The sequence below is a fragment of the Podarcis filfolensis genome, assembly GCF_964270895.1.
Source record: "Podarcis filfolensis genome assembly, chromosome: 9".
NCBI classification, from domain to species: domain Eukaryota; kingdom Metazoa; phylum Chordata; class Lepidosauria; order Squamata; family Lacertidae; genus Podarcis; species Podarcis filfolensis.
In genome coordinates this window covers 41,551,115-41,574,573 of record NC_139610.1, presented here as the reverse complement: position 1 = coordinate 41,574,573, position 23,459 = coordinate 41,551,115, and the positions used below count along the sequence as shown (strand labels likewise).

General features: G+C 42.8%; 1 protein-coding gene and 1 long non-coding RNA gene across 6 annotated transcripts in view; both read left to right on the top strand.

Annotated features, from left to right (window-relative positions):
- Positions 1-4,247: 4,247 nt before the first annotated feature.
- On the top strand, positions 4,248-13,191 carry LOC310742628. Its single transcript, XR_014538626.1, has 2 exons — positions 4,248-4,301; positions 13,005-13,191. It is a non-coding gene; the product is annotated as an uncharacterized lncRNA (long non-coding RNA).
- An 8,473-nt stretch (positions 13,192-21,664) lies between these two features.
- HHIP (hedgehog interacting protein) overlaps positions 21,665-23,459 on the top strand; it is a 74,896-nt gene continuing 73,101 nt past the window's right edge. For 4 of the 5 annotated variants that reach the window (XM_083631168.1, XM_083631171.1, XM_083631170.1 and 1 more), the window contains exon 1: positions 21,666-22,452. In XM_083631168.1, the coding sequence (XP_083487294.1) occupies positions 22,180-22,452 (273 nt within the window). In that variant the 5' untranslated portion in view covers positions 21,666-22,179. Of the gene's footprint in view, positions 22,453-23,459 lie in introns of all 5 variants that reach the window. The other variant, XM_083631167.1, reaches the window with a different exon arrangement.

Sequence of the window (23,459 nt, the reverse complement as noted above, 5' to 3'; positions counted from 1 at the left end):
GTCATTCCCAGCCCTACCTGGAGATGCAAGGGACAGACCTGGGACCTTCTGCACCAAAACCATGTGCTCCATCCCTGAGCTACTGCCCCTTTGTTATTATGTTCAAGAAATGGCAGGATTTGACACCTGACATGCTTCTTATTACCACTCCTTAGGTGTTCTTGTGAGGTCTTCGATTCACATACTAAACTGACACAACATATGAAGGCGGGATATTGTTTCATTTCTCCCTTGGAACGTGTGGTGGGATTGGCAAGTGGAGAAAAGGTTCCGAAGGCAGCTGCTTACAGTACATCAGGAATACAGCTGCACAATTCTAACCACTATTTTATGGAAACTATGCTGAGGAAAAGTTCCTTTGCTCTATGGCTCTGAAGCAACTTGTTCCTGCACGCTCTGTTCTACAGAGGCGATTTCTTCATCACTAAATTATGGAGGTGTTGCGAGAGATTTTGCTGTTTGAACTGCTAGTTGCAGACGAGGTTGACCTATCCTTCATATATATATGTGTGTGTGTGTGTGTGTATATATATATATATATATATATATATATATATATATATACACACACATACATACACACACACACACACATTGCTTTACAATAACTCTATTTTTGTTAAGATCTTAGATGTCATTTTCCAAATGGTTAATTCATTAAATGTAAAAATGTAAAGGACAATATTCAACTAAGTCCTAGTCGGAGTAGACTCATTGGAATCAATGGACTTAAATTGCTAGTCCTTCGCATTACTCTGAGTGTGGCTAACACTGGATATCACCCAAATGTTTCCCATATTGATCTTCAGAGTCTGGCATTGATGGCTGCTCCTTTATATCATCAGGATTATATTTATTGTATGTATTTATACATTTATATCCCATCTTTCCTACAAGGAGTTTGAGAGAGTGTACATAGTTCTCCTCCCTCTCCATTTTATCCACAAGAATCCTAAGAGGTAGGTTAGGTTGAGAGACTGTAGCTGGCCTAGGGTCACACAATGAGACTGATTGGGGATTTGAACCTTGGTCTCCTGGGTCCATCACTCTAATGTAGGAAACTATCTGATACTGAGTGAGACCATTAGTCCATCTAGCTCAATAGTTATTGCCTGTACTGAGCAGCATCAGCTCTCTAGGGTTTCAGATAGGATGGCCATAGATTGAACGGGACCTTCTGCATCCAAGGCAGATGTTCTACCACTGAGCTATGTCCCCTCCCCAAGCTCTTGCAGAAAGCAAGAGTAATCATAGTACAGCAGCGACTTCCATCCAAACCTGGAAGTACATTCTCTGAATATGGCATACAGTGATTTACCGAAAATGTTTCAACATCATATATGCTCAGTTTATACTCCTATATGTTTGCGTGAAAACAGAACTAGAACCCAGCTCAAATCTACTCCTCCATGATTTCTCCAAAGGCCTAAAAACAAGAACAAGGAGATTTGTCTCCTGGCAGATTTATTTACTTAGAGTTTTAGACATTTCTATGCTGCCTTTCACCTATACCGCCTTTCACATCAATCACAAGCCTGTGAAGAACAACTTTAAAAATGCAAGATCAAGGTTAAGATTGCAATACATAAAATGCACCTGGAAGGCAAATAACTAAAACATATGCAGTGCAAAATTGTGGTTTAACTACATCACAATAATGTGTGCACAAGTTTGTACCAAAAATGGGAGCACAGGAAAGAAAATTAAGAAATGTAATTCCTTTTCCATGGTTCAGTACACCTCCCCCTAAATCTTCTAAATGTGTTGGGGCACATTTAAGAAGTGAAGCTGGCATCCATTTCCTGAACACATCAAAACCATCTTAGGTAGCATTGCACTCTATGAAGCAGCTGTGGCAATATTTTAAACTCTCTAATATTGTTGCTGTTGATGAATTGTTGTCATATGATCTTCTGATAAAAACAGCAAACATCAGCATTACTCAGGTACCAGTCATTAGCTTTCGGCGTTAGCCCAAAATTTAGCTACGTTAACTATAACGGATAAGGCTAATACTGTACATATATTTCTATATTTATCATTTTCATTTGTTCACATCATAAAACTTAAATTGTTTATTGCCTTCTGTAGAAATTGTATTTGGGGATAAGAACTTAAGTTATTTGGTTGTTATTTTGTAAGCCTTGCCTGAACACCAGCTTCTGGATTAGGGTGGAGTATTTCATTATTTGTCTGTATGATGTTGTTATATGTTGAAATTATTTATTTAAAATTATCTATTTAAAATTATCTATTCCATTTGTGAATCACTTCTCATAAAACATCCTGCAGCAATTTAACAATAAAAAATATCAACCATTAAAACATATATAAACACAATCTCAAGTCCCATGCAGCTACAGGTTGTTTTCTGTTGAGATTAACATAATCACTTTACTTGGTTTATCGTTTTTAATTGGTCTACAGGAGGCAGTTGAGATGTGCATTTACCGTGCAAAAAGACTGTGGTTTTGGGGGTGCATGGTGCCTCTTACCCAAGCTGCAAGTGCACATCCAAAGCACCAATTTCCTCTTCTTTCTATCAACACACTGAAAGTTAAAAAAAGTTACCACTGAAAAGTAGCTGCAGGGCTGCAGTTCAGTGAATCTGAGGCCGATATAATTGGTAACAAAGTTACGGTAATGTGGTTTGTTTTTAAAAATCTCACCGTTAAGTTGGAGCTCAGCTTTTTCTTGTCTCTAAAACAAGGCGTACTATTATAACACACAAGCTGGCTGCTAGGATTTCCCCAAACCAGATGTCAAAAGGATTTTCCAACAGTAGAATACAGTAAAATTAAAATCAAAAGCATGTTATAAACAAACCGAATTGCTTTATAATTAGAATTTTCCAGACTGTAGCTTGAAGGCAAATCGGTATATTAAAGACACTGAAATAATTAATTTGGGGTTTTTCCGTTTATTTACTGCCCAACAAGGTAACAAGAAACAGAATGTTAACAAAGAACCAGCTGAAGGGTATTACCCCATTCTACTTTCTAAAACCAAAATTCTAATTTAGGACTTTATTTTCTTTGCTAAACAACAATGGAAAATGAAAACTGCTTCATTAGCAATGAAAGCTGAGCTAGCTCTCTGCGGTAGTAACTGCTGTTGTGTTGCTGCTACCACCCTGCCTTTTTCTCATCCATGGGTAGCCCATGACCTACCTGAATAGGACAGTGAAGAAATGAGATGGAAATCAAAGATGTGCTGGGCTTTAATAAATATATTCTTCCTTAACTAGACTACATCCCCCACATCAGGCTCTTGATTCCCTTTTCTGCTGTACCTAAGAGTGTGCACCAAAGTACCTTAAGAACAACGCGTTCTGCCCATCTGCTTTTGCTCCATACATGCTATTACCAAAAGAATTGCCATTACACAGGGGGCTGGCAGCAGTGACCGATGATGACCATGGAAACCGGAAGGGCAGGAAGACCAAGGCCACATTCACACCATACATTTAAAGGGCTATGATACCACTTTGAACATGCATGGCTTCCCCCAAATAATTCTGGGAGTTGTGGTTTCTTAAAGTTGCTGAGACTCTTGAGAGTCCCATGAACTGCAAGAAGATCAAACCAATCCATTCTTAAGGAAATCAGCCCTGAGTGCTCACTGGAAGGGCAGATCCTGAAGCTGAGCCTCCAATACTTTGGCCACCTCATGAGAAGAGAAGACTCCCTGGAAAAGACCCTGATGTTGGGAAAGATTGAGGGCACAAGGAGAAGGGGACGGCAGAGGATGAGATGGTTGGATAGTGTTCTCGAAGCTACCAGCATGAGTCTGACCAAACTGCGGGAGGCAGTGGAAGACAGGAGTGCCTGGCGTGCTCTGGTCCATGGGGTCACGAAGAGGAGGACACGACTAAATGACTAAAGAACAACAACAAAGTTGCTGAGAGTTGTTAGGAGACCCCCTACTCCCCCCTCCCAGAGCTACAATTTCCAGAGTTCCCTGTGAAGAGGGACAGATAGTGAAGCCACTCTGAATATTGTAGCTCTGGGAGGAGAACAGGGGTCTTGTAACAACTTGTGGTACTCTTTAGAAACTTTAGCTCCAATAATTATTTGGAGGAAGCCATGACTATTTAAAGTGGTATCATAGTGATTTCAATGTATGGCGTGAATGTGCACCAAGGATAGGTGGAGCCACAGCCAATGACAGGGAGAGCCAGTTGATTCCAGTGTTGTCCCCATCCCCAACCTTCCAAGTTTTAGAAGGGTAACCCTGAGACTTAGGAGGAGGAAGCTGACAGCCAGGGCCACCCATTGAACTGGCTGTAAGAAGGCAGGCAGGTGGGGATTACAGATTGTTACTGCCTGATGTTAACATCAGCATGGCTGGGGCTAATGAAAGTTAAGTGTTCAACTACATCTGGAGGATTACAGGCTTCCCACCCCTGGTTTAAATTATCCAGAAGAACCCTATCCTACAAACTCGAAATGAAGGATTAAGACTTGAACAAAATGGACTGTCTACTCAGTTCAGCTTCCTCTTTTTCCAGGCTGTTATATTTTCCTCTAAGGCATTTTTCCTAAAGCTGCATTATTTGCCATAAACATGTGTTCAGTTAGCATACACCTGTAGTTATAGTAACAGGAATGCCTAGGAATGTTCTCTGGATTTCATCAAGTCATGTGTATATTGCTGTTATGTCAGGTGTATATATTATGACTCATAACTACTGCTCTTGATGCCGCCTCCAAGCCATAGTTAGGATATTATACAGTCCTGTATCCTGCACCATACTATTTCTTTAACACTGCATTATATTTGTGGTCATGAAGCCTCTAGCACTGAGTGGCTGGGCTGCTGTGATGACATGGAATGCTCATGAGCATTCCAAGCACAGGCATGTGTACAGGATATGCCAGATGTGCCCCCCACCCAAAGTGACTTTTGTGAGTCCCTGTCTTGCTTAGCTGTAGTCAGGAGCAGCAGAGACATTGGGCAGGGTGAATCCACTGTCTTGGACAGCAAAAGCCCTCAAAGTGGCACTCTCACGGGCTCCCTGCCCGCCCCACCTCATCTTCTAGTGGTGCCAACTTTGGGTGAGATTGTGTCCATTTTTTATGAGCTCTAACCCAAAATTGGCACAATCTCACTTGAAATTGGTTCCAATGGCGGTAGTACTTCTCCATCAGTGGCAGATGGGGCAGAGTACACAGCGGTGGCAGAGCAGGTGGTGGCAGGAGCAGCAGGAGTAGCAGGGCAGAGTGGTGAAATGGGACACACCACCCCTAGCTGCAGCAGCGCACTAGAGTTCCAATGTGGTGACTGCGCCTTCATGCAGCCAACCTCTCCTCTGCCCTTTTCATGCCTCTTCTGGTTCTGGGAAAATTGGGGGAGCTTATCACAGCAGGAGGGGGAGACACCAATGACTCTGCCTGACTTATCTCTGTGGCTTGGCTTCCCTCCTCTCCAGCTTTTGCTCTGAGACTGGGCTTCTCTCGGCCACAGACTCTCCCAACTCACTAAGCATTCTTAACCTCTTCAGCTTCCGACACCTCCTCCTCCCAGTCTTCCTCTTCTCCCTCTGACCACTCATCATTGTCCCACCACTACTCTCTGGGCTCTGAGCCTTCTTCCCTTAGTGTTTCCCCAGCTGGTTCCTCCCACCATTCCTCTGCGTCCAACCAGTCCATGATATCACCTGACAGCAACTGCCACTCTAGCCCCAAGCCAGTTGAGATCACAGGGCCCAAGACACACAGTTTCCAGGATTCTTTGTGGGGGAGCAATGTGCTTTAAATGTGTGGTGTGGGTGTTTCAAGCAGTAACTTTTGTGGGGAGGCAGAAGACTGGAAAGAGATCCTGGGAGGCGGGAAAACTGGAAGACAGGTAGCTGAAGAAAACATATAGTGTAGGCAACAGACTGAGAAGTGCAGACCAAAGCGGAAAGTAAATGAAAGAAAAGTAGGCTCATAAGAAAGAGCAGGAGACAAGAGGCTGAAACACGAAGAAGCTAATAAAAAAAGGAGGATGTGGAAAGACTGAATATCACACGTAGATTTGAACCTATCAGCTAGTTCTTTGGTTCCAGGCTTCCAGTCTAATCCTGCATTACTGATTTGGCTTGTCAAATGCTGGCATTGTACTCTTCGGGTTTGGCTCAGAGACTCTGCTGCTTTTGCTAAGTGCAATAACCACTCAACTTCCTGTCTTTGACTAGAGCCATATTCACACTGTTAATCTATATGTCATAGTACATCAGAGTATATAAAGGCTGCAAATTCTCCCTGCAAAACAGATATACTGCCAGGGAAGTTCAATATGCAATGGATGCTTCTCCTGCTACACACTGTGGCTGCATATCCAAAAGAAAGATTTAAGCAGTTTTATTCAATCCTAAAGGGGTTGTTCATCAAGATAAACAAAAGGATAAAGTAATAAAGTAATGAAAGAATCAGATGCCAAGTATCCTACAAGAATATTGAAAGTGGATTGCAGAAGAGTCCATTGGCCAGTAAAGAACATTAATTTCCTCACTCTCTAGACTTTTATTGGGGTCAAAATGGCAAAAACTGGGAAGCCACAATATCAGCTTTCTCCTCAATTTTGTGTGTGTGCACTCACGCACACACATTACCAACAGAATTTGTGAACAGGAAACAGTGGAGCAACTTTGCTATTTCTTCCTGTACTGATATATCTCCAATAATGTGTGTGTGTTTAACTGCAGCATTCCTTTATTTGAAAATTCTGGGCAAGACCCAGAGGTGTTTGTATATTTAGACCTTTCCATTATTTCCCAAAGATAGGGATGGAGAACCTGTGGCCCTACAGATATTTCTCCATCCCCCATCCCAGTTGGCATAGTCAGTGGTCAGGGATAATGGGAGTTGGAATCCAACAACATCTGAAGGACCACAGGTTCTTGGCCTCTGCCCTAAAACCTCTGTCGTATTGATGCACTGCTGACTATACTGAGCATTATGAGAAAACATTGCTATACATGACTCCCCCAAACCCTTTGCCCTTGGTAGCTCCTAAAACTAAAGGATGCACACCATTATCCTCTCATGCACATTTAAGTCTCTCACAAACTATTTCACTAGACAGGCATGTAAGGATCAGTTGTGATTTGGGTCACACTTGGGTAAGCATGACATCTTTTTGTCAATTATTTTAAAGTTTTCTTCCTCTCCCCTACCACCCCTAGGTTTGGCTGTTACTACCAAATTAAAAACACTGCTATTCTGTGGTGCAAACAGCGTGAGCTTTTGTGTAATCGTCAGATGTAATTTAATTTGCATATTTTGTTATGTCTAGTTAGCTGCCAAACTTATAAACCAAATGATAAATACAGAGTCTTTGGGGATTTGGTTCAATTAAGCTGTTCTTCAGGGTGGTCTTGATATGAGTCAAAACTGGAAAAATGATGCTATGTTTCCAGAACACCTAAAGTGAACGTAAGTAATTTATTCTATGGCTCTCTGGACTTTTACTGCCATGTATTCATGATGTGCTTCAGCTTTTATTAGATGTTTACATATTTTATGTGCTGGATTTCCAGTCATCATTGATAAAGGCTTAAGAGATTTAGCTAAATGGGATAATTCATTTTATTTAATTAGCAAGTACTCATTGCACATTTTATATAAAGCTCCCAACATAGCAGCTAGGAGCCACTACCCCATGTATTCTTTTATGGCAATTACAATAAAACATAACCTCATCAGATCACATTTTCTACAAGGAGGAGACATGTGCAACTATGCTTAACATTATAGCTGATTCGTGCACTGTACAGAACCAAATTTATTAAATGTGATATACGAAGTATGGTTAAAGTAACTGAAATTGTTTTACATAAACTGTTGGTTGAGCACTCCCCCAAATCAAAGAAGCAACCAACACTTAATTAATGAAAGGCAACTGTGCCCAAGCTGGTGCCCTGCAGATGCTCTGTGCTAATGTCCTGGGTGGGGATTTCTGTATAATTTGTTTTGACCCAAATTATATCATGCACTCATCTTTTAAGAGTTTAGTCAGACTAAATTCAAACATTTAAATTCCATGTTTGGAGAAATTGAAATGAGCAGAAAATATGGCACTTGCTAAAAAGCTATTGTTGCTGTCTATCTCCGTTTTCTAGAAGCCTTGCTTCTAGAACCCCACAGGTTCTCATTTTTCCAATCTTAAATTCAGTTCCCTACGTTTCAGCAGCAATTTGCAATTTTTTTATAAAAAGAAAACCTCATGAAAATTCTTCAGCATTTTAGAGAAGATGTCGCCTAATAAACACATGTTGATGTAATTTTGACCAACGTACACATTTCTGCAAGTATTTTCTCCTAATAGAGTGCATCCTTGTATGTTATTTTCACTAATGTATTTATGTTTTTGCACACTTTTACCTAATATAGTACATTTTTGTAAACACTGGTTGGAGAACTGCTTCACAAAATTTGGATAAGTGTGAATTTGGAAGGGTGGCTGATTTGGAAAGCACAAATTTGATAGATTCACCCTTTATATGCCAACTCATTTGAATCCAATGAGTTTCCCCATCCAAAATAGAAAAATTAGTAACCAGGTGCATAAGAAAAAAGGTATTTAGACTACACACATATATACTTTTTGACATTTTAATGCAGACAGTATTGAAACGCTACCATTATAAAATATGCATGGGGGGGCGGTTATCTTCATGAAAGTAGAAATCTGTTCCTAAAGCTAGACCTCCCTGGAAATTTTGAGTCAGTAAATCTGGATTTCTCACTTGGGCCTGGTTTTAACGACCATTTTGCTTAAAAAACAAAACAGATACAATAGTGAATGTGATCCCAACTTTAATGCAAATATAAAGAATCCTATAACTATAAAATGTCACAGAATAAATGAAATATGGGTGCTAATTCAAGCAATTGAGTTTCTGTAATACAGACATCCCTATAAATGTCCTGTTAATACTAATAGAAATGGCCTTATTGCAAAATAATAATAATCCACACACCTATGGCTTGTTTCATTTCCATTTTATACTAGATGTAATGACTTCAGCCTGGAGCATTTCCTGCAGAATAATGACCGTCTGTGTTTAATGGCCCCCAGTTGAGCCTTGGGCCATCAACTCCTCTTAACCAGCCATTAATCTCAAGGAAATACCTCCCATCTCAATTGTTATTGCAGATCTCTGAAGGAAAAATAATGTGGATTTTTTCCAATCAAAATGTAAATGCCACTATGAAGTTCTCTCTGTCACAGAGTTATGTCAGACACAATATGTTACAGAGATTAAGAAATCGTTCACTTCCATTTCTTTAATACTATTTCCCAAAATCAACTAAATAAAGGTTCTCTTGATCAAGGGTTTTCTCAATCTCGATCTCCACCCTGCCTTTTAAAACTTTTCTGAAGAATCTGAAGTCTGAGAGTATCCATGTCAGTGAATAATACAAGTGCTATATAATATTCTGCTGCATCTCTAGTTTGTTTCTACTCTGTCATTGATGTAAAAGATCTGAATCAGGCAACTCTAGGGGATTAGTTGTCTAAAGTTAGCCCTAGTCCTTTCATGGAATAAGGACTTGACTCAAGTGCTGGACACAGTGGTGATTACACATCCTTTCCTAGCCACCAAACCCCTGGTCTTCCCTTGGTTTTCATAGAAGAGTGCAGGATATGATATAGTTGTGATGATGGCTTGAACATAAGTGGAGCAAAACTTGGTACAAATCTGTCCTAATGTGTCTTAGAACCATCTGAAGCAATGATGTTGCATCTCATTGCATCTGCACGGTCTCATCCAACAGGGCTTTTCCAGATGGAAAGGGGCTTTTATTTATTGGTTTATTTGATGCAGCCTTTGCCATGTGGTGGGTAGGGAAGATGAGACAAGTAGTCTAAAACACCTGGAGAGTGCCAGGTTGGCAAAGACTGACTTAACAGGTTCATACCACACCCCTCAACAAGCGCCAGGACAGTATTCAACAAATCAAAATTACAATAAAACAGAGTAAAAAATATGTAACATAAAAGAGTAGTGAAAAGTTGTCAGCAGATAGAAACAAACACAAAGCAATATAAAAGTAATGTGTGGAGGATTAAGAACCCTGGGGGGGAAGAAGAAGAAGAAGAAGAAGAAGAAGAAGAAGAAGAAGAAGAAGAAGAAGAAGAAGAAGAAGAAGAAAGTATTGGCTTATTATCAAAATGACATCCAGTTTGGTACCAGGCAAGTCTCCCTGCAAAGAGTTTTCCGTAGCTGGGATATACCACCAAGTAGATCATTTCCCTTGCCACTCTCCACTACATTTCACATGGTGCTGGCACCTAAAGAAAGTCCTCCACTAAAAATCCCAGGGTGTGGGCTGGCACATATGAAGACAAGGAGTCCTTCAGGTGCACTGGTCCCAAGTCATGAAGATCTTTAAAGGTCAAAAACAACACTAAGATGAGCCTGGAAATGAACTGAGTTCCAGTGCATTTGGTGGTACACAAGTATAATGTGAACTTAATTCTCTTCCAGATGTATTTTGGGCTGATTTTCATTACAAAACCATCTTCAGAAACAGCCCCACAGGTAGATTGCAGTAGTCTACTTCTGGATGTTACAGGACATAGATCCTTGAGGGTAGGCTATTTCTGTTCTGGTGCACCACTCTGAATTGGTAAAATGCAATCCAGAGGCAACCTGCTGTTACTAAGAAGCTTGGTTCAGCTGGAACTCTGCAAGGGCCCTAGGATCATGTTTCTCTTTTGGCTTTGTCTTGGCAATGAATGTGATGCCATTGCAAAGTAACAGAAAAGGTAATGCTAGTTTAAGGATAGTATCTCACAGCAGCAGCTATGCATGGAGTTGAACAGTCACATGGACAGCAACGTGCAAGGTTCATTTGTCCTCAGAGCCCTTGCAATATCTCATGCAAACACACACCCTTATTTGGTCCTAAAGGCTTCTTCCTGCAAATATATTCTACTGGTAATTAGACTAAGCCTAAATCTGCATATCTTGGGAAATGTTACTGCCTTTCTCCATGAGGGAAACCTCACTTACTTTGCTGTAACTTTGCCAGAGCCCCTTACAACCTCCTTGCCACTTTGCAGCAGGAGGCTATTGATCTATTTTGTAACAACTTGATACTTGAATTTATTAGCATTCAGAGTTCCCTTCCATGAAGACTTGTCATTAAGGTAATCAGCCTTGTTGTTACAGTGAACGCCCATCAGGAAGTTTCTTTTCTATAACTGGACATCTTGCAGATCATCACACTGTTCCAAGATTCAATCTCATGGGCTTAATGCTCGCTGGACAGCTCCACGTGTCTCCTTTCCAAACTTGCTCTGACCCCATGGATGCTGCAGCTAGCTCCCTTCCCTTGGCTCTTGTGCCTGTCTCCTCTGTTTCTCAGCCACATTTGTTATTTTCATTGGTTGAATCCAAAAGCTTGTGAGATGCAGAAGCCAGTTTTATCCCATGAGGAATTAAATCAGCTGCTCCATCCTCACTCTAGCCTACTAGGTGTCCTTTCAGAAACCAGAGGAAGCTAGCTGTCTCTGCAACCTGTGAAGGACCCCCTGCCCAAGTCAACTGACTCACTGCCAGAGTCCCAGAATGAGTTGGAACTGTGCCACCACAGGTCACAGTAAAACTCAGAAAACTTCTCTGCCTGTACCCTAGCACCAGCCACCGCTCCATATATGGCAACCTCTGCACACTCTATAATGGGATTTGTGTCAGTATGAGCTTTCCTACCAAGCAACATAGACTTCCATAGCCTGCGTAACTTATGACAACTAACTATGGTGTTATTTTTGCACCTCAAGCCACAAAGCCATTTTATTTAGGTTCAACAGAGTTTTGTGGAAGTTCACTGCTGTGTTTTTTAAAAATCAGTAACACTTACTAGATATTTTGAGTCATTATATTGGTTTCATTTAAAGTCAATGTTTTTTAAAGAATGCAAGCAGTTCTACTAGATCAGAAATTAAAAAGACTGAACATGCTGTTAACAAGTACACCAAGAAACTTATATTAAATGGGTACTCAAAAAAAGTACAGCATTAGCCAAGGATTTTTCACCACCCTTACAAATTTTAAATTATTTTAGCCAATTTCAACATTTAAAAAACTTTCTCTGGTCTCAGACGGGCCATTAAGTCTATGCGTCAGTGATTCACAGTCTGCTGCTAGTCAATAAAATCTGGTTTTAATTCTATGCAGCTTTTTAATACAAAAATCAAGTGAAGTTTAATACTTTAAAGTTTTCTCAAGACCGAACAAAGGGAGAAAATATGTCGAGGACATACAAATTAAGATGACTCACATTCTTTACCACCTGTTGGTTCCTTTCATAGACTGCTCCCCAGTCCCCAATACTATAATAAACACTATTATACTGTACAGCATAATTTAGGAATCAATAACTTAAGTTCCTAGGGCCAAAATGGTGACTCATTATTCTGGTTCTGGATACCATCGCCATCGCTTTCTTTTAGAACATTGACTGTTATCTTTCAAACTCTTTTTCGTTTGTTATGACAATTAACAATACAATAAGGTTGCATACAGAACTACAGTCTACAAGCACTCTACTCTGTTGGAAGTGAAGACAGATATAATATGAAAAAAGTACCTGAAGTCAGTTCCTGAGTCACAGCCTGAGCCTAACTTCTTCCTGGTTTTGCCAATGACACATGTGCATGCCAGCACATGGAATGCTCCATCAGCCATGAGATTTTCTCTTCCTTACATGCTTCTGGCAGCTGGCAGCCTTTTGTGGGCAGGTGGGCGGGGTGTCACATGTATTTGTACCTTATATTAAAAATAAATGAAACCTTTTTTTAAAAAAGTGCTATAAAAAGTGGAGCAAGTCTTCTTTATGGCCTCAGTGATGGCAGGCTATCAGCATCATCCTCAGCCAACTTTTGCAAATTTGCAGAACCATTTTTTTCAGAGCTCAGCCCCTGCAGAGGAAAGGTACATTTGGACTGTGAGCAAGAACCTTCCAAGTTGGCCCTATTTTTCTAAAAATGTTACATCTCTTCACTTGCAGGGTCCAGTGGAAGTCTAATGACACTATAGAAGAACAAACGTGAAAGCCAACAGAAGATAAATATGGCAACATCCCATTGAAACCAATGTGGCTTAGCCTGCAATTCTATTCAATTCAATTAATAGCGAAGAAACTCCATTGAACACAATGGTACATTTCTGAGTAAACATGTATGAGATTGCATGTTTAGGCATGAATGTTCAGTTGCCTATTTTTTTCCTGAATTGTGACCCAAATGCACATGAATGTGAAATTTCTCTCTTTGCGTTACATGAATTAAGTGGATAATAATTTGCACATAGAGCTTGTGTGTCTCTCTTGAGGTTATGGAAGTATTTTGTTCATTAGCAAGAAAAATTATTGGTGCAATTTATTATAATTTAATCCTTATGCACTGTGGTTAGAAAACGGTTTATGTTGGCTACACCCATTCTCCTGTGTGGTATGAGGATACCATTTTGAGCAGTTTAAAAGAGGAATGCAGCACTGACCTTTCCCATATCCCTCACAGTAAGGTTCCTTGCAGCTGAAGCTAGACTTAACATGGAGCATGTGGAATGGATTTTCCTAGTCATGGAGCATTTGGGTTACAGTAAAAAATGATGATTTTTGCAAAGGCACACTAATTTGACAAATACCAACATTTTTGTGAGACCAGAGTTTGCTCCAAACCTGAATGTGTGTGGTTGCACACAAATATGCTAAATGGATGGTGAAATTGCATTTGTCTACAAGACTGATGGAGAGGTAGAAATTGTGGGCAGACATGTCAAACGCTTGGGATGTGTACTTGGAGAGAGGTTCACAATCCACAGCGATAGTTATGCTAATGACAGGTAGTGTATTATTGCACAACGGATTTACATGGGTGCCTTAACTCTTGCCTCATTGTTCAGATAAGCAAAATATGAAAAATGGGCAACCACATCTAATCCATCACTGGTACAAATCCCCAATGTAATTAAATGAAAATTGGAAACGCTTCTGCCTAATTCAAAATAGCCAATGATGACAGTTGATTCATTAATGAAACGAAGTTTCTGCGTAATAATTTATGCAATTGACCGATTCATTATGTCAGTGATGAAATGTTCTGCCTAATTCAGGAAAGACTTTGCTTATTCCATGAAGTAAACAACAATGTTACCAGTCTGCGAACTAGGCAGTACGGTTATATAACTCGGGGAGAGTATTTGCATAAATCACAAATTACACATTTTGTTATATTCCATGAACAAAGCATATTTATATTGTTTTTAATGAACAAAACAATGTTGTTAACCACCCTGAGGAAAATGCCAAAAGTGGGATAGGAATTCCTAAAACAAACAAAAAAATACACCAAAAAAGAAACCCCAATTAAAATTAAATGTTTCAGTAGACAACACTGTAACTGTCATTTATCCCTCAGCTCCATCGAGATCTGGCATGGTTTGACAGCCCCAGATGCAAAAGACTGAGGAGGAAGGAACAGGTGCAGATGTGGGGAATGGAAGGGCTGAAGGACAGAGGTCCTCCCCTTATGACTCTAGATATCTGAGAGAAAGCAGACCTGCTAGCTCTCCCCAACACCCCTCCTGTGGAAGCAGGAAAGGAAAGATCCTTCAACCAACTAGAGGGAAGGACAGAACAGGATGAAGTGATGGCAAAGCTGGAGGCAGAGGGGTAGAATATAGACTTCTTGCTGAGAACCAGGCAACACCTTTAGATACACTCCCCTCCCCAAGATGGTATGTGCATGTGCAGAGGAACTGTAGAGGGGGAGAGTGTTAGGCAAAATTGCATCCAAAAATGTATAAATCAGGAGAAATTTGTGCTAAGATGTTGAAGAATTTTCTTGAGGACATTTAAAATACCTGGAATCAGTCAAAATGGGTGCAAAAAGGATGCCGAAATGGCAATATTTGCCACAGTGTAACACCACAGGTGGAGATTGGGAAGGATGGGTAGAGAGAGGGGTGGCCCATCCTGTATCGCCGCCTGAGGCAAAACAGGAAGGTGCCTCCCCACCCCACCCCCACAAAAGCTCTACACACATACCGCTGAAGCTTTCTTTACCTAGGTCACATGGCGGTGCCCAAAAAGCAGCAATGTTAACAGGTTCTGGTAAGATCTCACGGAGCTCTTGTGAAATCTCACAAGATTTTTGCGACATCTTGCCAGAAGCTGCTGCTGCTTCACCGCCACCTCTTTGGGTTCTGCCACCTTAGGCAGCTGCCCCATCCTGCCTCATAGGTGGACCAGCTCTGAGTGGAGGGATACCGCCGCCCAATCCACACAGACAAGACACACAGAGCCCAGCAAAAAGTGAGGTAAGATTGCAGCCTAACTTGAGTAAGATATATTGATATTGTTGCCACCTAGTGCCCAAAAGACAAATCCCTTTGTTTATAAAAGTCAAGACTAAGAATGCTTAAGGTGTGTCCCCCCACCCTCCAAAATGTGAGGGACATGCAGATAAAGAACAAAATTTAGCACAGTCATTACTTAACATTGCTGGCATGGACACAACATGAATGTGTTTGCAAGTGGCCAAAGTTGCCAAAAACAGGAAGTGCTCTTTGACATGAATAAGACAAAAGAAGGCGGGTTGTTCAGTTCATCCCTGTCTGAATTTTTTAAAGTCCAAAACTGTTAGTAGATGAACTCATAATTGGCACAGACAGGGTTATATGAAGCTATGTGTTCAGTAATCTGGAAAATGTTGTTTTATGGATCTGTCATGACATAAATTATGCTAATGTAGTATGAGTTTAAAGCACAATACTTAACAGAGCTTGAGAGAGAGAAATATTGGCTATGGGAAAGGCACTAAGCAGGCTGGAACACAGCCTGGGTTACAGTTCATTAATACATGGTGAAATAAACAATATATAGAAGGGGGAAAGAGTGGACTGTTTCCATGATTTGCACTAGATTTATTCCTGTGCCGCAATATGTATGTTAAAAAAGGTGCACGGGAATTTCTTGCTGAAAAATAATACCAGGAATTATTCTTCAAACCTGATCAACATCTTCCCCCTACCTGATTTCTCATAAGATTGACACCAGCGCTAAACAAGCAATCAAAACTAATTTTAACTACTTGTTACAACAGTGGGTGAAAGTGGGTGTGGGTTACAAAGTAGGCAAAGTTACCATCCTAGTTGAAAAGGAGTGAAAACAATGTGATCACTTATGTTGCTGCGACTGCTAAAACTTGCAATGTGTGGTCCATTGTACAGTAGATATGGTACTACAATTAGTCTTGGGCCAACAAGCTGCCTAGTGATTTTCATAAACAGGCTAGATGAGAGGATGGACGATGCTATTAAATCTCCAATGACAGCAATTTCAGAGATATTAATATAGGACAGCCATCATACACTATTAATTGGAAAACCTTATGAGCTACAGTAGATTTGGGAGCCATAGGCACAAGAAACAGGGATGCAATGCGCTGAATATTCTCAGTAATACCAAGTGTATTAATTAATAACATAATTTAATGGAAAGTTTAATAGTGCAAACTGGTTGCACTGGGAAGATTTGTTACCTGGGTTATACCGTATTTTTCGCCCTATAGGACACACTTTTCCCCCTCCAAAAATGAAAGGGAAATGTGTGTGCGTCCTATGGGGCAAATGCAGGCTTTCGCTGAAGCCTGGAGAGCGAGAGGGGTTGGTGCGCACTGACCCCTCTCGCTCTCCAGGCTTCATGAAGCTATCCGCAAGCCTTGCAAGCCCGGCGGGAGTTCCCGTGGGCTCGCAAGGCTTGCGGGCAGCAGCCTGCAGCCCGAAGCACGGGGGCGCTGCACAGCCCGCCCCGGGCTTCGGTTCCCCGACCTGGTTTGGAGGCTGGCGGCCCCACCGCCAGCCCCACAAGCTCGGGGGACAGCGGGGAGATGCAGCGACGCCATGCCGCTGTTCCCCGACCTGGTTTGGGCTTCAGGCAGATATCCGCAAGCCGTGGGAGCCCGGCGGGAAGTCGCGCCGGTCTCCCAAGGCTTGTGGAGAGCTGCCTGTTCTGGGGGCTGGGGTCGGGGGAAGCTCAGGCTTCCCCCGCCCCCGCCCCGCACCTGGGGGGGAAATAAAAAAAAATTTCTTTATTTCCCCCCCAAAACTAGGTGCGTCCTATGGGCCGGTGCGTCCTATGGGCGAAAAATACGGTAGATCTTCTATCTGTTTTATAATGTAAATTTCTTTGAGATGCCTTGTATGAAACAATTCATAAATTAACTTTAAAAAATGATAATCTTTAAAGCAAAAGCAAAACAGGCAGATGCTTAAAAGGCCTAAGTTGAGGTGTTTTTCTTAAAGAGACAAACTTCAGTTCAATTTGTTTCTTTTCCATTAGTACTGGGGCTCTGAATATATCTGGATTGACTAGTATATATGGGATCCCATTTTCAACCTACTTTTGTACAAGGACAGCAACACCTGTGTAGTAAAGTACATAGGTATATATATTTTAATCAGAAAGTGCCTAGAGCAAACGGTTTCAACATCTGTAAACCCTTCTCACATCTTGGGCTATGTATTTATTTACTATTATTATTTTGAAATATGGTTGGTTCTGCCCTAAGTTCAGTCAGAGTTCATAAGGGCTTGATGTGCCTTTGGTAGAATTCTTTAGGGATAAAGTAGTTTTATTCTCATATCCGAAATTCCTGAACAAATTGGCATCTGAATTTGATCTAAGTGACTGCATCAACCTGCTTACATTTTCTCTTAGAACAAATATTTTAAAAAATAACAATCTAAAATCTTAATTCACATATTTACCTAGAAACAGCCATGACACTAACATCTAGAGTATTTGTAGCACATGTAGAATAATCCAGGAAGGTGAGTATTTCTTCTCAGAATATATTTAAGAGGTTTAATGTCAGCGGATAAACTTTGGTGACTTAGCACCTGTCAGACTCTGGATGCAACCCCATTCTTGAGATATGCCGGCTGCAGGATGGGATGGGAATATTATTATACAGCTGTCCCACTTCAAGATGTGCACACTCCACCAGTAAAGATCTATAAGCATAATTTTGCAGATACATCAGCACAAGTTCAGGTTGGCATATTTGTACTGCTGATACAACTTCACCAGTGAAGGGACGACCCAAGTTACGTGGAAATGGGATCATGATAGGAAGTTGTCAGGTCCTGTGCTTCCTCAGATCCTACCTCCAACACTGGCAAGTTATGGAGTAAGTCAAACTCCACTGACAGAACTCAATGGAGAGCAAAAACCACCATCTTCCAATTTACCCACTTTGCCACAATGAAGAAGAGAATCCAGACTAATTTGGCACCCTGTCATAGCATGCCAACACTAGTAAATAAATCATTGATAAGGAGACCATAACTCAGAAGACAGGGTGCAAATATTGTGAACCCTTAGAACACACAATGGATCAATTTGGTGGCAGGAACTATGGAGACAGAACATTTTGTGTTACAAAGGGAACTTTTTGTTCAACTAGGCCACAGAACACAAATAGGAAGACTTTACAATATGACTGATACTTCCTTTTCAGTTGAGAATAAACAATCCATGTTTTATCCTCATGTACATCTGATGTAAGAATTATGTTTATGAACTGGATGCAATGAGAGGTTGCAGGCACAGCTGCTCATAAAGCCTGATAAATACTTAATTTAGCATGACACTAAAGGGAAAGGAAATAATTTTTATCTGTTCATTAGTCATCCAGCTACTGGGCTAGCCCTGCACAAGTTATACAGACCACATTTCAATTTCAATGTGGCTTATATTTTACTGCTTCCTTCTCACTTAGTTAAACTGGGAGGTGTGCGGCTGATAAGGTTTTTATGTACTCTTGCATTACCTTTTTCTTTCTCAAGATGTTGCAAAGCACAAGATGTTGCTGGCAATAACATTCAGAGTGAGCCTTGAGCTCAACAAATTTCACAGATCCACATGGTGCAATTTCTAGCTGTTGCCAAAAGGAAACGAATGCATTTGATTTGCAAATTTGAAAAGCTGTGTTTGTGTCAGCCTCACAGTTTCCACAGCACCAGCCTTAAACTGATAGCACATGTTGCAAAGGGAAGATTTATGGAACCCACCTAGTGAGCTCTGATCCTTCCACTCATCTAGTAGTACACGTGTATATCATAGAAGCATCCAGTTAACATCAGAAAAACTCATGAAATGAGAAAGAATAATCAGTTTTGCAGCCTATTTTACATTAAACCAAAGAAAAAAGATCCCTCTGCTCCTTCTCACCTGTAAAACCAGTGGTGACTTTTCCCCAGTGCACAGAAGCTGCATGCACAGAAAAAGATATAAAGAATTAAGACCATGCATATACATGCATGCACAGGTATGTATACATTCTGCACATACTTGTTCTACTGACCCTGTCACAACTTCCAAGGAGCCAGTGCCATCAAGAAGATCACAGAATGCAACCTTCAAGCTGACTTTAAAAGATAAAGGGTAAAGGGACCCCTGACCATTAGGTCCAGTCGTGGCCGACTCTGGGGTTGTGGCGCTCATCTCTCTTTATTGGCCGAGGAAGCCAGCATACAGCTTCCGGGTCATGTGGCCAGCATGACTAAGCCGCTTCTGGCGAACCAGAGCAGCACACAGAAACGCTGTTTACCTTCCCACCGGACCGGTACCTATTTATCTACTTGCACTTTTGACGTGCTTTCAAACTGCTAGGTTGGCAGGAGCAGGGACTGAGCAACGGGAGCTCACCACGTCGCGGAGATTCAAACCGCTGACCATCTGATCGGCAAGTCTTAGGCTCTGTGGTTTAACCCACAGCACCACCTGCATCCCTAAGATGACTCTAGGACATGTTAATAACTTATACAAAACAGAGTGTATTTTGGAAAGTTGTTTTTCTATTTGCAGTGGATGTGGACATGTCTTAAAATATCTTAACCAAATTTTGAGGATGATGGTTCCTAAGATCAAGGAACAGGTTTTCATCAATGGTGGGCTGAACCATTAAAAACTGCAATTAGGCTGATAGCTAATTGAAGTAACCCATGCACTGCTTCCGTGGAGCCAGTTTCTGGGTGCTTCAGTCCATGCTAGGCCCCTTTCATCTCACAGGGATAAAGAAAGGCTATAAAATATGTACAAAAACATTATTTACTTATTTGAAAATTATGGATCTCCAATTGTTGATATCCAAGGCAATGAACAATTACAATGAACAAAGAAAAAAGAAAAAACACCCTAGTAGTGTTAAAAACAACATCCATTGGGGATGCAAAACCATATGGAGCAAATCAAATAAATAGGATAAACTTGGCCTGGTGCCTAAAGAATAGTTGGAGAGGCAGTAGGTGGGTCTCCTTTGGGAAGGAGATCCATTATTATTATTATTATTATTATTATTATTATTATTATGGAGCACAGAAAGACAGACACAACCCCAGAGTTTTTCCTTTCTCTAGTAGCCGTCCAGCAAATCTCTGCAGGTGAGGGCTTCCAGGAGAGGACATTTAATTTATTAATTTGTTTAACAAAATTTATACACTACTTGATTGTAATAAAACCTCTAAGCAGGTTTACAGGAAATATTAAAATCACATTACAGTGGTACCTCGGGTTAAGTACTTAATTCGTTCCAGAGGTCCGTTCTTAACCTGAAACTGTTCTTAACCTGAAGCACCACTTTAGCTAATGGGGCCTCCTGCTGCCGCCGCACCGCCAAAGCACGATTTCCGTTCTCATCCTGAAGCAAAGTTCTTAACCTGAGGTACTATTTCTGGGTTAGCGGAGTCTGTAACCTGAAGCGTCTGTAACCTGAAGCGTATGTAACCCAAGGTACCACTGCATTACTGTTAATATTAAAATTAACAGTAAAGACACCTCAACAACTACATGTCAAGATCTGATAGGCCTGCCTCAGCAAAAATGTTCTTAGCAGGTGCCAAAAAAAAAGAGAGAGAGAGTATGGAGACGGCGCCTGCCTGATGCCAACCAGCAGGGAGTTGCAAAGTGTAGCTGCTGCCACATGAAAAGATCTTGCAAATGCAGAAGGAGTATTATGCGGCACCTGTAACCGTGCCAATTCTGCAGAGCGGCCAAGTGGGCTACCTCACACTATACTGAATTAATTGAAAGCACAGGAGGTCTGCAGGCATTGCAGAGTTAGACCAGTCCAAGAGGGACATCTAATCCAACCCCTTGCAATGCACAAATCTTTTGAGGAGGTGGGGGGGGTCCTTCTATTCTTGAGTACTGCTCAAGAAGGGTCCCTGGAGCCACGGGCTGGCTAGTCCCTCAAGTTTCCTCACTCGCCTCTTTCCTGTCCCTCCTCACAGCGGCTGCTGCTATTGTCGCTGCCGGACCTTCCTCTCAGCCAACGGTGGCTGCTGCTTATGTGCCCCCCCCCAACCCCGCCACTCTCTCTCTGTTCCCTCAGGCATTTCGGCCCAGCGCGCGCGAGCGCGCCGACCAGTCAGACAGCCGGCCCGCCAGTCGCCTCGTCCGTGCGCGCGCGCCTTCCCCGCGCGCTCGCGCCCCGTGACCGTCCGCTTCCCCTCTCTCCCCAGCGCGCGCGCACGGCCACACACGCACGCACACGCTCTCTCGCTCTTCTCCCCGCTAGTCCCTCTTTTCGGTGACGTGAAGGGGCGCGCGGTGGCAGCACCTCCCCGCGCGCTGCTTAAAAATAAGAAGAAAAGAGGGAGCGAAACATGAGAGCCCTAGTGAGCTCCAGCTCCCGCCGGCAGCAGAAGAGGAGGCATCACCCCAGCCAGGCTGTCCTCGCTGAATTGCGGCCGCCTTTCTATGGAACGACCAGAAGGGACTTGCTGCTGCCGCCACCGCCACGACCACCAGCACCTCCTCCTCGTCTTCTCTTTCGCGCGTCAACGCGGGAGCCCTTCGCGCCGGCAATTTCGACGCCTCAGCCGCGCCAACTAAACCGGCCCTCGCGCAAACTTCCCCGCGCAAACTGCGCGGCACCTTTCCCTCGCCGCCCCCCCTTACACCACACGCGACGTGCGCTCTTTCCCCCCCTCTTTTTTTTGGTCCCTCAGACATCACTCCCTCCCTCCTTGGAGGCCTCCCCCCCCCATTCTCTCTGTCTCTTTCTCTCTCCCCCCCTCCACCCCCGAATCTAAGGGGTTTCCCCCACACACACACGACACGGAAAGCTCTCGCTCTTGGATTTGCCTTGGGATTTGCCAGCGAAGCTCGCGGAGGCATGGTCGCTCTGAAGATGCTCCCGCTCAAGCTGCTCTTGGTGGCCGTGGTCCTCTGCTTCTTCGAGGGGGAGGCCCGCTTTGGGGAGAGCGGGGGGGCCAAGAGGAGAAGGTGCCTGAACGGCAGCCCCCCCAGGCGCCTCAAGAAGCGAGACAGGAGGTTGATGCTGCTGGAGCCGCCCCTCGGAGGGGAACTCATGTGCCGGGGTTTCTACCCTCGCCTCTCCTGCTGCCCCAGGGCGGACAGCCAGGGCTCGCTGCACGTGGAGAACAAGGTAAGGCGCGCGGCGGCGGGTGGGAGGGCTGCACACTCCGGGGCTCACCTGAGCAGCAGCAGGAGGAGGAGGAGGAGGATTTTTTGGGGGGGGGTCCTCCTTGTGATCTGGGAGGGTGGAAGGAGACTCCTGGGAGAGAACCAAGGAGAGGTGGACCTGTATCTGTCTGTCTCTCTCCTCTTCAGCAGGCTTGCAAAGGTAGTGAGAAGGCCAGCAGCTCTAGGGAGGTGTCAAGGGTGGCCTGAGCTTGGGTGCTTCAAGCAGTAGAGGAGAAAGGTGAAGGTGTAGGATAGGTAGATGTCTTCACCTGGACTGATTTCTGTTGGCCAATGAGCCCATGAAACTCTGGAGTGGCTCAGATCTTCTTCATCAACCCACATGTTATCCCAAACTCAGGCTTAGCAAAGGAGAGAGGGCTGCAATCCCAAACGGACTTTTGCCCGGGAATAAACTCCGTTGAACTTTCTTGCAAGTGAACTTCCATTGGCTCGCACTGTAAGCCCCATTAAGTATAGTTTGACTTAGTTTTGAGCATAAACGTGTAAGAAAGAAAGCGCTGTTGTTCCTCTTGGATACTGGCACCTTTGATACTGTTGTGCCCTTGTTTCCTTTCCGTCTCTTCTAGGATGGGGTGCTAATTTCAGGAGCACGGGTGGGTGGGTGTGTGTGTGTGTGTGTGTGTGTGTTGGTTCCTGCAGGTTTCTGTTGTACCTCAAGCACAACAGTCCTTGGAAAACTTGTTACAAGGTTTTGGTTGGTCGCTGATGCTGGGTCTTCAGAGAGTGGCGATGTCAAAATCTGGACGCGGGGCAGATAATTAGTTTGTACAAAAAAAACCCCAAACCTTGACCGCAGGTTAACAATCAAGGATAGCAATTTATTGGGGGTGGGTAAAATTGGGAAATTTTGTGTACTACTGTATAGTGAAGGGATGCTGCAGCCCCTGGAAGCCCCAATTGTTAGGTGGTCCCATCTAGAAGAGAGCAGAAAGAAGCTGAGTTAGAAAA